Source organism: Saccostrea cucullata, unplaced genomic scaffold (genome assembly GCF_032062105.1).
Source record: "Saccostrea cucullata isolate Sc308-1 unplaced genomic scaffold, CSIRO_AGI_Scuc_v1 ctg212, whole genome shotgun sequence".
NCBI classification, from domain to species: domain Eukaryota; kingdom Metazoa; phylum Mollusca; class Bivalvia; order Ostreida; family Ostreidae; genus Saccostrea; species Saccostrea cuccullata.
Genome location: NW_026928197.1, coordinates 30,946 through 46,871, shown reverse-complemented (window position 1 = coordinate 46,871; position 15,926 = coordinate 30,946). Strand labels below are relative to the sequence as shown.

Below are 15,926 nucleotides of genomic sequence, written 5' to 3'. Positions count from 1 at the left end.
AAGATCGTAAGATGAATCGCAGCTGTCTTTGCGTGTGTTTTGCGACCATGAGACTGTTGCTCAACATGTCTCATGTAATCTTGCAACGTTTTACTATCATTGCTTGATTTATCACCTTCAATTGCCATGCTTTGCAACAGGTATATATACCGTGTATAATTATAAGCATCTTAAACTATGTCAATTAAAGAGCGTCGGAAACGGGTGGTATACCCGGCCCTCTGACTCACACGAACATTCGTACTATGGAATGCATGAGCGCACGAGCACCGCACGTTCAATCGTATTGTCGCACGTTCAATCGTCCGATTTCCTGAACGATCATGCAATCCTATCGCATTATCTTACAACACTCGCATTCATTCTACAACAGTCGCATATATTTGAAGATATATCGCAAGATTTAATGCACAAAAAAATCGCTTTGGATCGTGCAAATTTCGTACGAACACTTTTTTCATATGCGATTGTTTTGGCAACAGTTTACGATCCTAACCAAAATTATTCGGTCGCACGAATATTTTGTCGCTTCTGATCGTGCGCCAATTGTGAAAGGGCCTTAAAGCTATTTTTCAATATTTAATATAGAACGCAACCTCTGATCAAAATAAGCAACTAGTGAATGATAGATCTGTTTCTGAGGGTAACAAGACATGTTTTATTTTTATGTTAGAGGGTGCGCTTATACTATTTTTATTCTCTGATCTATTCAAATATACGTGTTTACATTAAAATTCAAGAACATTGCAATTTCATAAAAGTATGTGTTCCAAGGCGTCGAGTTTAAGAAGAAAATATCTAATAGGAAATGAAAGTACCAAGTCTCTACTTTATTTTAATGTTTAATATGGAAGTGATGGTAAATAAATTTGTATATCTACAGGGCTGTTTTATGCATGAAGTAAACTGAGTTCTTTATGAAATCAAATACACACTGTATGATTATTCTGTCTGAAATGTGTTGTCAAAATAAGCTATATGTCAAATATTGAAGCCCTTTCTCTTTTTTTCTCTTTCCTTCAGCCAAAAATTATTTTCACATTCCTTTAAACTTGGTCATATTTATGTTAAATGTACGTTATCCATTCGCATGTAATTTATCTATGTACATGTAAAGTCATCCAATGGCACCATCTTAAACTAGGAGTTTTATGATGAAAAGACAAGACACTGGACATACAAAATAAGGCTGTAATAACATGGCATAAATGATTGCATTACAACCACTTAGACAATAAAGTGGCAGAAGGGCACAGTACCCGATACTTTGAATTTTCTTTTTCCTTCAATTCTTTAATCTAAAAATCAAAATAGATATATTATAAGATTTTCCGCTTGTATCCACGCAGGTAAACGATTTTAAGGGCAATTACAGTATACATCTTAATTAAAATCATTTTCTTTTTTAATTAGATTTGAAACATTATAAAATATAAATGTAAGTAATGTTTCGAATATGGTGTTTATAAAAACGGTTTTAAAAAGTTTCAATCTGCTCCAAATCGAACATGTCTGTAAAATTTCGGCATATCTGAAATCACCAAAGATAAGATAATGAAAAGAATAACACCACAACCAAACAAATATCCAAGTCCAGCGGATGAAGGCCGATTGTCTGAAGCAGAGATCTTCTTTCGATAAAAAGAATTTGTGGAGTTCTTAAGGATCGTTAGTTCTTTTTTTCGTTGTTCAATCCTTTGTTCCAGTCCTGTTGATGAATTGAACTTCTGCTGACCAGTCAATGAACAAGGGCATTTACAACCTATTGAAAACAAATAAGAATGCTTTGGTATGTACAAAGTATGCAGTGTATTAATGAGTGCATTTAATTTTCTTGAACATTTCTCATAGAAAGGAAAACTGAAAATAAAAAACAAAAACAAATAATAATAACTACAGTACTGTGAGCAATGAGCTCAACAAAATAATGATACCCTTGCCTCCCATATGAATATAATGACAGTATCAATGTTTTGCCATGGAAAACCCATAATATGTGTCGGATTAAAAAGTAAAATAGAAGGTGCACAATGGCAATATGTAACAAATAATATGTGAAAGTTTCATCAAATTTCATTCATTTGTATGAGAGGAGTTGCGAATAAGAGATGTGTACCCCAAAGCCTAACAGACGAACGGACAGACACTCATCTAGGCAGACAAACAGACGGACAGACATACCGATTATTATATATCCTCCCGCTTTTAAACTATAATAAACTTTTCTTTTATTATATCCTCCGCTTAAAAAGCAGGAGGGTATATAGTAATCGGGATGTCCGTCTGTTACGCTTTGGGGTACCTATCTCTTATCTGCAATTCCTCTTTTACCACTGAATGAAATTTTATGAGACTTTATATAGTGCCATTGTGCACCTCCTGATTTACATTTTGGTCCGACACATATTTTAGGCTTTCCAGAGGAAACACTGACACTGTCATTTTTTCTATAATATTAAAGGGTACCTATCTTATCTGCAACTCTTCCTATATCGCTGAATAAAACTTAAAGCAATATGAGCTGCATTTTTGAAAATTTTATTTTGCTGTTAAAATGTGTTATTATGATAAATTTGTATGTAACTTAAACCTTTATGATCAATTAGACTAAAATAAAGCAGAAGAAAGACTTCTATATACAATCCAATATACAGTTTTATATAAAAAAAAATCATTATTGTACAGGACGACAATAATGTGATTTTGATTCAATCGAAGCTTATAAATAATTCCTTAATCACAAATATGAACAACAGACGTCTATTAACATTATTTTTTGTCATTGAAATAGTTATTCGCAATTTTGCAACAAAAAATTCTGACATCAAAGTTACAGCGCATATTGCTTTAATGATACTTTCACATACTTTTTAATACATAATGCCATTGTGCACCTCCTATTTTCTTTTCGATCTGACTCTTATTTCGGGTCTCCAAGATCAAAACAGGAACTTTGTCATTATAATTATATGGAGGCGGGGGTATCATTTAGTGAGCTCGTTGCTCAAAGTTCCTCTAGTTTTTTTTAATTTTGTACGGCGTCATTCTAATCTTTGTCGTAAGTGGTGTAATGTCGCCGTAGATCATTTGTATTTGCTATATATATAATCATGTGACAAATTTTCCCTGTCAGCCGCGTATATCTAAACTGAAATGCATTGTGTAGATCCAGAATCATGGATTTGCCCAGAAATTGAACTAAACTAAAATTCTATGTGTGAATATGTTCGATTGATTAATTTTAACTTTCCATTCGAGAGTTTTTCACTCATATGAAAACGCCACCACTTGCAGATGGACAGCTGTAAATTATTGTCCGATACTTGGCACTTAGGTCATTGAGCAGTCTTTTTTGTACTGGCATCAACTGTTACACAGGACCTCAGTCTATACAGTCTCATCTGAAGGACCCGTGTCCGTGTCCCATAGAGGGATTCGAACCCGTGACGTAAGGATCAACTCCTTGAGCAGAGCGAACGCTCAAACCACTGCGACACGCAGGCGAGGAATATGTTAGATAATTAACTCCCATGACTATTGCTTTTGTAATATGCATATGATCTTGAAGAATTTTATTGATAGAACGTGAAATAGTTTTGAAGAATTTTTGCCCATTCCTGGTCTGCAAAATCCAACTTATCCATCCCTGCTGTACTAACTCAAATTTGGGTGAAATTATCTACTCATTTTAGAAAACTATAATTCTTCAAATTTTCAAGGACAGTGTAGTTGCAGTACTAACAGATGGGAATGCGAATATTTAGGGGTGACTTGATGTGGAAGCCTGAATTTAATACAGCCCCTTCTCCTCCCCTGGATTTAGGGCAAATCAGTTAAAGGAGTCATCTGTATCCAGGTGTAATAATCTATAGCAAGAGGTAATTTTTAGTATATTTATGCTTAAGCATATTTTTAAATACAAGTATACCACAAACTCCTGTCTCACACTTACGTAAGCACACAGGTTCCTCGCCTTCCCATAATCCACTTAATGCACACTTCCTGGTCAGGTTACCCGAGAAATGGCGAAAGTTATTAGAACACGCGACAGTGACATTTCCCCCAACATAGGTGTCCTGGTGTTGAATTTTATAAGAGGTTGTCGACGTAAGCTGTGGACACAAAATGCCTAGAACACAAATTAAGTTAATTTATCATATCACTCTATTAGGATTAAAATACCGGTTAAATGGGGTATGTTAAAATAGATTTGTTGGTTGTGTTTGATAAATAAATATATTCTCAGATCTTCCCAGGGACCAACCCATGTGAGAAAGAACTCGTTCTTATCTATATAATTTAGGTAAAAGAAAACGACATTCTCACGTTTACAGTAAGGGGGTTCTCTCGACCATGTCCTGTTGTTTAAACAGGTACGTTTTAAATTTCCACTGTAAAGATAGAACCCTCTGTGACACTCATACTTCATGGATCCATGGCAATTTGTGTTGTTCTCGACAACTTTGGTATTGTTAAAGACCTCAAAATTGCATCGGACATCTTTGCAATAAAAATTTTTAAATTTCTTGAAAAAAAAATATCTCTAATTTATAAAATTAAATTTTTCTTTATCATTATTAATTTTATCATTTACTTTATCATAAATCCATTTTGGATTTGATTTCTCGTGGTTTTATAAGAATACATTTATTTAATAGCTTACCGTTTTTAAATTTCCAGTGTCCTGTTGAACCAAAGCCGGTCATTACAGCGAAGTACTTCACGGGATACGGAGTAGAATGAAAATAATTCATAAATATATTTCCATCATGTGTATTTCCTAAACCAACGGTGATGTTACCATTCAGCCAATACACCCAAAATGTCTTAAAGCTGCTTTCCTGTAAAACTTGGTCTAGTTCTGTACCGTAGCATATACCTTGCTTCTTTAATCTAATACACGATATCGAATTTTCCCATCCGCCAAGAACGATTTCATACAGAGGCTCGTTGTCGTCATCCGCACTCATTAAGGCAAAGTGAGCATTATGTATGGCCTTGACTTCAAAAGTGAAAAATGATCTTTCTGCTGCAGTGATGCAATGCGTACTAAGCTTAACATATTGCATATCATCCTGTGTCAAAATTTCGATGATTTCGGAAGCTGCAGGGTAAAGAGAAAAATGCGTTAAGACAAAAGCATTTCAATTTTTGTAATACAAATAATATATAAGTTGTTATATTTATCATTTTTATTCGACACCATGGCGATTAAAAGTATGTCTCCCAGTCCACATGAGCGTGCAATCTACCGCCAGTTTATATTTTTTATATGCTGTTTGTAACAATCACAAGTTTAATCCTTTGCGTACCCCTTCTATTTTTTGCAGTTTCGTCCTTCAAAAAGCTCTTTATTAGCACCCCGATTTATTTGCAAACAATTTCAGCCGAAAGATAACAAAAGCTAATAGATTAATCCCGGCAGAACTTTCCAGTTTTCAAGACACAGTTTAATGGGACAATATTTCCACTTATAATTTTTTTCTCTGTGACAACTCTTTGAAAGTTGTCGGAGTTTATTTCTTGATAATTCTGCCGGAATGTAAATTAGGCAGGTTGATAAGTCAGGAGCTAAGGAGGTCTCATATGCATGCAAATCTCGTGCTCATCTGTCTCTGTGTCTGACGCTAAGGAGGCAAAATATGCATGTAAATCTCGTGCGGCTGCCTATGTATTTGACGTCAGTGGGCGAGGACTATTGAAATTGGCATGGAAGTCCTCGTGTAATTCAAGTCTACGTCTACATTTTTAAAGTTTTAAATCTACAATTTTATTTCACAATGAAATGGAAATATAAGGAATCACTGTCTAGTTAGTATAGTATGCCATGGACATCAACGATAGTGGTAACATGGGATAATTTATGCAAAACGGGCATCGCCCGTTATGCAAATTATCCCATGTTTCCCACCATCGTTGATGCCCTGACATACTATACTAACTAGACAGTGATTCCTTAAATCAAATATTATTAATTTTTGCACCAGCATGTGCCTGAAACGTACAGCACAGATTAGCATAGTTCTGCAGGAAAAACGGACCCTAGGTAGTGATTATATTTTGCAGTATTCCTAGTCATGCTTAATATACTGTAAGCTTCCTCAGCACCCTGTCAAATGCCAAACAGCTTACTATGATCCATCCCATGTAAATTCAGTTAATTAGTTTTTATCAGGACTACTCAAGACATCCGTCCACATATAAAAGGGGGGAGGGCATCCTCAGCCCCGTCGCAGGTATTTAAACACCCTTGATAATTTACTTCACATCCTTGTAAATCGTAACTAAGTTCCATATCTCACTTCAAATATTTCATTTAATAAAGACTTCAATGAAATATAACAAAACAGTCAGTACATCTATGAGTATAAGTCCTAGCTGTAGTGTAGATAATGCTCATTTCGTTTCGTAGGTATAATAAGTTTTAATAAATCTAACATCTCTGGCCTAATTACGGTGTCCGTGTGGTGGAGAAATTATACGCTACATAATTTGTATTAAAGTTTACGTTATTTTCTCATACCTAAGTCGCTAGTAATTTACAGCTTATATACAGTCAGTGATGTTGATGACGTATTATGATCTGATGATTGTTATGATGATACTGACGTTTGCTGCTAGTATATATATAACCTTCTATAATGGTCACGTGATCACAACAAACCAATGAATAATTGTCCTTTCTGGAGCCCCCTAGAACTACTTTACATACCTGAGGCTGTTGTGTAATACAAAGAAAATGACATCGCCAAGAATGTCCTTTCTACATGTAAGGTGGGAGCTATAAATTCTATTCGATATACATAATAAAATAAGTTCAATAAACAATCTTTAATAAAACGAACACACAAAATCCACGGCGTAGTAATACCGGACAATAAAGCGCACACATAAGTATTACGCTACATATTCAAGTTCCAAAACTTTTCGTCAAATAAAACATAATTAAATGACAATACTGCAAGAAAATAACATTTAACTCTCAATTATAAGCATTTGAGGACACGGACAGTGTTATTTCGGTCTTCTCAATTGTAAAACGACAATGAATGTTTATGTCACATGTATGGCACGCCAAATTCACAAAAATGAGTAAAATATAGTTTCACAGTCGATAAACTAGGTTTATCGGTTGTAAACTATAGTTTACGGACTGTAAACTATAGTTAACAACGTTAATCTATATTTTTCATCTGTAAACTATAGTTAACGCGATAATCTATGTTTCACAACCGTAAACTATACTTAACACCGAAAACTATCATTTGCGATTGCAAAACATAGATTATCTGATAAATACAGTTTCAGGATTTGTAAACTATAGTTTACAAACCGTTAACTATAGTTCACGATCTGATAAATAATTTGTGAAACTATGATTAACAACTCTTAACTATAGTTTACGATTGTAAACTATAGTTTACAAACGTGAATCTATGTTTATCAACAAAATCTATTGTTAACGCTTTATTACAGACAGATAAACTTAAATTAACATTCGTAAATAATAGTTAACAACCGTTAAATATAGTTTTACAGATGAAAACTATACTTAACTCGTTAACTATAGTTTACGGTTTGTAAACTATAGTTTACAGTCGATAAACCTAGTTTATCAATTGTGAAACTATGATTATCTCATTTTTGTGAATTTGGCGTGCCATACACATGACTACTATCTCCGTAAGAAAGATGACAGGCGCCCAATTTTCAACACATGTGATGATGCTGAAATAAGTAAGTATATTACAGTCGTAATATGGTAGATAATGATGAAAAACTGACATGTAACATCTTAGTATCACTGTACCTTACTGTCTGTTCAACAATATATCAGTAGATTGTCTAGTAACACAAAAACAGCATTTGTTTACATTACAATGTCGAAGTGCAATGTGTATTGCATCAATAATTCAAGTAAATGATAAGATAATGAATTAACATGAACAATAAAACATTTCTAATAAATTAACAACTGGATGCTACTTTACATCACTTAAAAAACACTCCATCCTCAGCATGTGATTTAATATCACCCCTACTATAGTAATTTAAGGAATCACTGTCTAGTTAGTATAGTATGCCAGGGGCATCAACAATAGTGGGAAACATGGGATAATTTGCATAACGGGCTTTGCCCGTTATGCAAATTATCCCATGTTTCCCACTAATGTTGATGCCCTGGCACACTATACTAACTAGACAGTGATTCCTTATAATTCCATTTCATTGTGAAATAAAATTGTAGACTTAGACTTTAAACATGTAGACATAGATTTAAATTACACGAGGATTCCCATCCCAATTTCAATAGTCCTCGCCCACTGACGTCAAACACAACGGCAGCCACACGGGATTTGCCCGTTATGCAAATTATCCCATGTTTCCCACTAATGTTGATGCCCTGGCACACTATACTAACTAGACAGTGATTTCTTATAATTCCATTTCATTGTGAAATAAAATTGTAGACTTAGACTTTAAACATGTAGACATAGATTTAAATTACACGAGGATTCCCATCCCAATTTCAATAGTCCTCGCCCACTGACGTCAAACACAACGGCAGCCACACGGGATTTGCCCGTTATGCAAATTATCCTATGTTTCCCACTAATGTTGATGCCCTGGCACACTATACTAACTAGACAGTGATTCCTTATAATTCCATTTCATTGTGAAATAAAATTGTAGACTTAGACTTTAAACATGTAGACATAGATTTAAATTACACGAGGATTCCCATCCCAATTTCAATAGTCCTCGCCCACTGACGTCAATCACAACGGCAGCCACACGGGATTTTCAGATATTTATCAGATAATCTATGTTTGGTCTCCTTAGCGTCAGACTCAGAGACAGATGTGCACGAGATTTGCATGCATATTAGGCCTCCTTATAGCTCTTGACCGATTGACCTGCCTAATTTACATTCCGGTAGAATTATCAAGAAATTAACTCCGCTAACTTTCAAAGAGTTAACATAGAGAGAAAAATTAGAAATGGAAATATTGTGATTTAAATTCAAGACACGTGGTTTTGGTTTATCTATTCAAAGGTTATAGGGTAGAACCGCTTTTATAAATAAAATTGGCAGTAAACAGGAAATTGCTATAGTTTGTTTCTTTTGAAAACATGCCATGTGAAAATTGTGTTTCCAGGCCTTTCTGAAACACTTTCGTGATTTTCAACAGAAAAGGGTGGCTAAAGGATGGGGGTGGGGGTGGTTGGTAAATAACAATACATCTTATCATAGTTTACGTCAAAAATTAGAGCTCACTAGCGACCTATACGGTGGTATAAAAAAAAAATAATGTGTAATATCATCTACAATGACAAACCTTTGTTTGCCTTATATGGCCATTGTTATTAATGCGCACAGAGGATCTAACCACGAGCAGCTGACCAATTGCTGATTGAATACGTTTACGCCAATACATGTTCACATTTTACTTGGAACACGTTTTCAGGTCAACCTATGATCATGTCAATGAAGTGCAAAATGAACAGATTAGAAACTATGAAAGATGTCACGGGCGTTTTTAATTTGTTGTTAACTAGAAAAAATATGTTTAATAAAATGTATACGTAGTTAGTGTGAAGTTCAGAACACCAGCACTTCAAGGGTAAGGAAAACGAGCAGCTTCTCGTATGCATGTAAATGGACAAAACATTTTTTTCATAACTATATTCGTGATCACGTGTTTTAGCCAGGGAATCCGCCTGACAATTGTATTCACTGATAGTACAATAAAGGAATTTATCAAGCGTAAAATTCCTGTAGTGTTCATAGTAACACATAATGCAATTCTCATTCAGCTGATTTGTGAGTTAAAGTCACTAATATGTTCGGAACCTTCTATTTTCGGTGTTCTGCAAATTATAATACCCGGTTAGTTCAGAATAGTTCTGGCGGTGGCTCTGGCGAGAGTTAGCGTGACTACAGCGAGAGGTTAAATTATTCACGGAAATGTGGCTAGAGATTAGTACGTGGAGACATGGTAAACAGAAAAGATATGTTGCGTTTCAGTTTTCAACACCCTTTAATATCTGTAGAAATGTACTTCAATTGATCTCACTTGAATTTATTCATACTTAAATAAGTATTCTCTATGATACAATTTTCAGCAGTAATGAATTATTGTTTCTTTTTGGACAAATATTTTTGAATGAGAACCGGGACAATATTTTTTGGCGTCAGATTAGAGAATGAAGCACCAATATGATATTAACTGACAAATCAGATGAATGAGAATTGCATTATGGGTTACTACGAATACAACAGGAATTTTCGCTTGAAAAGGGGAAATCTTATGATGATCGGAAAGGCACATCCATACCGTAACTGAAAACCTTTTTTTTATGTTCCATTTTTTTCATACTCACAATGACAAACAATTCATTTGTTGCATAAATTGTGGAAGTCTAGGTTTCTCAAATTCATTCTGCAAAGCGATATGCGTCTGTTCTTTTGTTGTACTATCGGTGAATACAATTGTCAAGTTGATTCCCTGGCCTAAACACCTGACCACGAGCACATTTATAGAAAAAATGTTTTGTTCATTGAAAGGCATAGGAGATGCTGCTTGTTTTCCTTACCCTTAAAGCGCTAGTGTTCTGAATGAGACACAAACTACATTTTATTAACAATATTTTTCTAGCTGGAAGTAATGAATTGATCCTTACATCTGTACATCGCAGGTTCGAATCCCAGTGTGGAACTTGGAGACCGGTCCTTCGGATGACACCGTATAAACCGAGGTCCGTTGTCTCAGTAGGTTCTCAGGTACGGAAAAGACCATCCTTGCTCAAAAGTGCTGAGTATAGGAAAAAATAAATTTGCAGCTCTCCACCGGCAAGTGGAGGCGTCTCAATATGAGTGAACAATTCTGAGAAGGACGTTAAACAACAACAAAAAAAAAAAAAAAAAAAACGACGAATAAACTATACTTTTTTGTTTGATTGTTTGTTGTTTGACGTCCTTCTAAAAAAATTAACTCATATGGAGAGCTTCAAATTTTGACCTATGCTTGGCACTCGGGGAAAAGTGGGGCTCTTTTTTCGTACCAGCACCTACCACTACAAGATATGGAGATAACAAACAGTATTCAATATGAAATCCACAAAACAATACAAAATAGGAGCAGAGAAAACACGGACCCCCGATACATCAGAGGTGGGATCAGGTGTCATGGAGGAGAGAATATCCCCTGCTGATCCGTCACACCCGCTTGTGCTCCTTGTCGTGATCGGGAAATAACAGAAAAATCCGTCGTCAATTCAGTGTATAAATTATGGATTAACAATTAGAATGAAAAACGTCAGTCAGCATTTGTCTCAATGATACATTGTATTTGTTAACAAGGTTATTGTATCGACCATATAATATACGAAATGAAGTTACTTCGGTTTATATTCGGTTTTATCCGAAGGACCGGTTTGCATGTCTTACAGTGGGATTCGAATCCGAGACGTATAATTCCTTACTCTGTGACTCCATAGCAGAAACTCTAGTAACTGCGCCAAGCGGGGAACTCTATACAATTCAAAGAACAGTCTAATTCTATATTTACTGTATTTTTATTCCTGGATTTTATTTTTTTTTCAAATGTATGAGCGTAAGTAAGTGAATGGAAGTATTGTCCGCCATTTTGTATCTATGTTAACTGTAAATACGTAATTATGAAACAGGTGATATTAAAAATATCTTAATGTTTATGTTATATTGAAACAAAAACATGACTAAATGGTTATTAATTGATGCCAAGCATAAATTTTTAATAATATCGCCATATGAAAAGGAAATAATTATTTTCTGATTATAAGGAGCGTTTTTATTTTAGCACCTACTGAATTTACGTTGGCTCGGAGTATAGTGTAGAGATGTAGGGAGTGAACTTTTTATATTGATATATTTGTGGGCATTGCAGGAAATATTTAACAGGTTAGAATTTAGATCAATAGTTTAAGAACAAGTGTTTATGATAATTGTTAAAATTTGAACATATTGATTTATTCCTCATTTTTAATAACATTTTTGGTATAATTTAAGTGAGTGTGCGTGTGTGATTGTGTTAATTAATGATAGTGGGTTATTTTAGCGGGATGCTTGTTTAGGCGTTTTTCGTAGTAGTAAAAATTTTAATTGCTAAAATATTTTTCTTCTAAGTGTTCTTCTGCAAAGAGTTTTAAACCTGTGACCGGTCGGCAGGGGATGTTCACTCCTTCATGTCACCTGATCCCACGTCTGATGTTTCGGAGGTCCGTGTTTGCTATGCATCTAATCATATTTTGTATTGTTTGATCTTGAATACTGTCCATTATATCCATAATTCCGTAACATCATATAAAGGGCCAGCACCAAAGAAATTGGCATACTTAAGCCAATCATGAAGGCAAATTTTACAACCGCCAAGAAAAATCGCTATACGGCATTTGTTCAATTATCTTTTCCATTCTCTCTGATCTCTTGTAAATAAATTGTTGTTTTTCCTGAAAAAAGTCAGTTTTGGTTTGAAAAGGAAACATAATTCATTCTCGTTACTCTGTACCATATAGATGTTATCTTGTTCGGATAATTAGATGAATGTGACTTTGTGTTGCCTTAACTTTAAATTATTTTCTTTGAAATTTCATTAACACAAGTATGTATAGTAAAATATACGGAGATAACGAACAGTATTCAAACTCAAAAATCTATCAAACAATGCAAATCAGGAGGTTGTCAAACAAGGACTCTAAATCATCAGAGGTGGGATCAGGTGCCATGTGGGATTGAGTATCCCCTGCCGAAGGGTTACATACATGTACTAGTTCCTGTATCAAACGCAATGCTGGCCTCAGTTATATCAATATAAAAACTATACAAACCTAACATTCTCCCTAAGTAAAGTAAAAGATCTAGTGACCATGTAATTTTTATTGTTCACAGAGGGAGATACACCCGAATTTTCTAGAACATCAGGTTCTCAAAAAAAAAAAAAAAAACAGATAAATAGAACCAGTTTTAGGTTCTAAGCTCAATAATCTGATCACTAGTTTATTGATATGATTACTGCATTCTTGAATATTATTAGAATAATTTCATTATTAACTTTTTCAGCATTGCAGAACAGTGACAGTGGCTGTTTCTAAAAGACAAGCTCTCTTATATGAAGGAAAACAACTATTATAGACGTTTATGTACATGGGAAACAATATTTTTTCCCATGAATTTTGATAAGTCATTCATTGAATATGTAAAAAAAATTATTCTTAAACAACTTAATTATCCCTTTTACGATGCGTTTGGTCGCTAAATTTTAAAATATTATTTTAAAAATCATATTACCTCTCATGTATGACAAAAGAAGGCAAAATATCACTGCTTTCATCTCCTCTTTCATATTTAACCATGAAATACTCCTCTGAAATCTCAAAGAAATACATTTGTAGAGAATAAAAGTATATTACAATATACATGTATCATAATATATGAAAAGTGTATCTTCTGATGTACAGGTACATAAAGAAAAGTAGTTCACATGAACTTCATATGAAAATCGCACGAATATCAACTGAATTCTTCGCATGAAAAGGAGACGAAAAAACCACACATGATATTTGCATAAAAATATCATGCGGATTTTACATGAAATTGGCACGAATATAATGCTAAAAGAAATTCGCATGAAATAATGTGAAAAAAAATGTTTCATATGAATATCATGTGAAGACTTTTTTTTGCTTCTTGGTAGTTCATGAGAATGCATTTTTCGTGAATTTACATGGATTTAATATCTCCTCGTTTTCTCACATAGTCAGATGATCTAGATAAAATAATACATGAATTAAGACTTGAATAATAATACGTATCCTCTGAGAGAGAGAGAGAGAGAGAGAGAGAGAGAGAGAGAGAGAGAGAGAGAGAGAGAGAGAGAGAGAGAGAGAGAGAGAGCAATTTCAAGCTTGAAAGTGACAGCTTATTCTTCTAATCGAAGAAACACAAACCGTTTGAAATATTACATGTAAATGCCGTGTAAATGAAAAAAGACTAATGTTTAAGCTGATCTTTGTCAATACCTTTATCTTTGTCTACACCCTCATTCGTCCATTCCGAATTACAGGAATAAACTTCTTCCAGGCCATATTTTTCCACGATAATGTAAAAGTTTTCAAAAGATACCTTTTTCCCTGTCATTCGGGACATTTTTCTCAAAGCTATCATCGAAATAAACCATCTCTAATTTAAAATGTTTTCAAGCGTGAATTAAGTTTCAGCCTTTAGTTTCCAAAAATTAATCTTATGATTTTTGATTTTTCATAAAAAAAAAAACTCATTTCAATAATGCAGAAATAGATTGGTCTACATTATATCCCCTGTATATCTTTTTAAACCAGATAGTATCTGAAAAATAATTCCATTAATAAAAAAAAAATTTTAGGAACAAGCGCTCTTACCTCCATCTTGATTAATTTGAAAAACGTAAAAGTGAAACGCCTTTGTCATTAAATATTTTTAAAAAGGTTTTACAGTTCTTTTCCTCATAGACAGGTTTTACATGTTATCAAACAATACACATTATTTTGAATAATTAGAATATTTTCCGTTATAAAGGAATGAAGTTTATTGATAAAAGTCAGCCACTTTACCTGTATATTGAAACTGTTTCACTGCAAACAAATTGTTCTCAGCAATCACTTCCAGTACATTTAGCGTCATTAAAATTTAATTTCCGAGGGAAAAAACTTATCATGCTTATGTTGTTCAAGAAAATTTATAAAACTTTCACTAACACAGGTAAAACTGACCAAAACTCATCCCAATTTCGTTAGAAGCGGCCAGAATGTGTAAGATTTTAGGTAAATTGTGAGCGTGAAGAAATGGATTCATCAGTATCGGCAAATCAACAAAATACATTGGTAAGAATCGATCACGATGTTCATTTTTCACTCCTCGGTTATGTCAAATATCGGTTATCAAAGTAAATTACTAGTACTTAGGCGAGTTTTTTTCCATCTATTATATTTGATTTTTGACATTGCAAATTATCAAATAGCATTTAAAGGTTTGTTTTTTCAATTTTGAAGTACAGAATTGAACGTCGGTTTCCTTACTACTATTTAAAATAAGGAAAACCAAATTAAGGACAAGGAGACCTGTAAAAGGAAAAGGGTATATATAAATTCATGCAGTCGAACAAATAATAGTTTAATTTATCCTCTTAGTTCATGACAGAATCCATGCCTTATGATAGGGCCGTCTTTTAAAAGTGAAATTATAGAAATAACGAACGGTATTCAAGATCAAAATCCATAAAACAGTAGGTGCCGAGCAAACACAGGCCTTCAAAACATCAGAGGTGGGATCAGGTGCCATGAAGGAGTGAGCACCCCCTGCCAACCGGTCACCCCGCCGTGTGCTCCTTGTCATGATCGGGAAATGACGGAAAAACCCGTCGTCAATTCAGTGTATAAATAATAGACTAACAATTAACATGAAGAACGTCAGCACTTGACTCAATGATAATTTTAATTTGCTGACAGGGCATTGCATCGACCATAACACTTACGAAATGATGAATTTAAGCATGCCCTTGCGTATTGAATCAACTGAGATACATATAGTCCGCATGCAAGTGATGAAGATATTGTTGCTGCATAAGAAAGGGAAGTTGACGATAGAAAATTAAAGTAATCATGTTTATCATAGAGTTTGGTCGTTAGATTACCATTAGCGTCTTTTTCAAGTCAAATTTCCAAATACGAAGTAGATGTGTCAGAATCTTGGTATCTTTTACCTCAAGCTCACCAAGATATATTGTGTCGACATAAGAATGGAAATTACCATTGTTATTGGATAAGTTTTGAAATGAAATATGAAGATAAAGAACATTATTCAAGCTCAAGAAGGATATAGAGATAACGAATAGTATTCATTATCAAAG

General features: G+C 34.2%; 1 protein-coding gene across 1 annotated transcript; it reads right to left on the bottom strand.

Annotated features, from left to right (window-relative positions):
• Positions 1-630: 630 nt before the first annotated feature.
• Positions 631-13,386, bottom strand: LOC134276726 (uncharacterized). Its single transcript, XM_062758997.1, has 5 exons — positions 13,331-13,386; positions 4,664-5,104; positions 4,327-4,500; positions 3,953-4,129; positions 631-1,762 (listed from the first exon to the last, which is right to left on the bottom strand). The coding sequence occupies exons 1-5, from the start codon at positions 13,383-13,385 to the stop codon at positions 1,488-1,490; spliced, it is 1,122 nt and encodes a 373-aa protein (XP_062614981.1). The 5' UTR covers position 13,386; the 3' UTR covers positions 631-1,487.
• Positions 13,387-15,926: the final 2,540 nt, after the last annotated feature.

Coding starts and splice junctions, on each gene's coding strand:
- LOC134276726 (XM_062758997.1), bottom strand. CDS start 13,385: ATGAAAGAGGAGATGAAAGCAGTGATATTTTGCCTTCTTTTGTCATAC. Junction 4,501..4,663: donor ACACTGGAAATTTAAAAACG/GTAAGCTATTAA, acceptor TTTATTGCAAAG/ATGTCCGATGCAATTTTGAG. Junction 4,130..4,326: donor AGAACCCCCTTACTGTAAAC/GTGAGAATGTCG, acceptor TTTGTGTTCTAG/GCATTTTGTGTCCACAGCTT.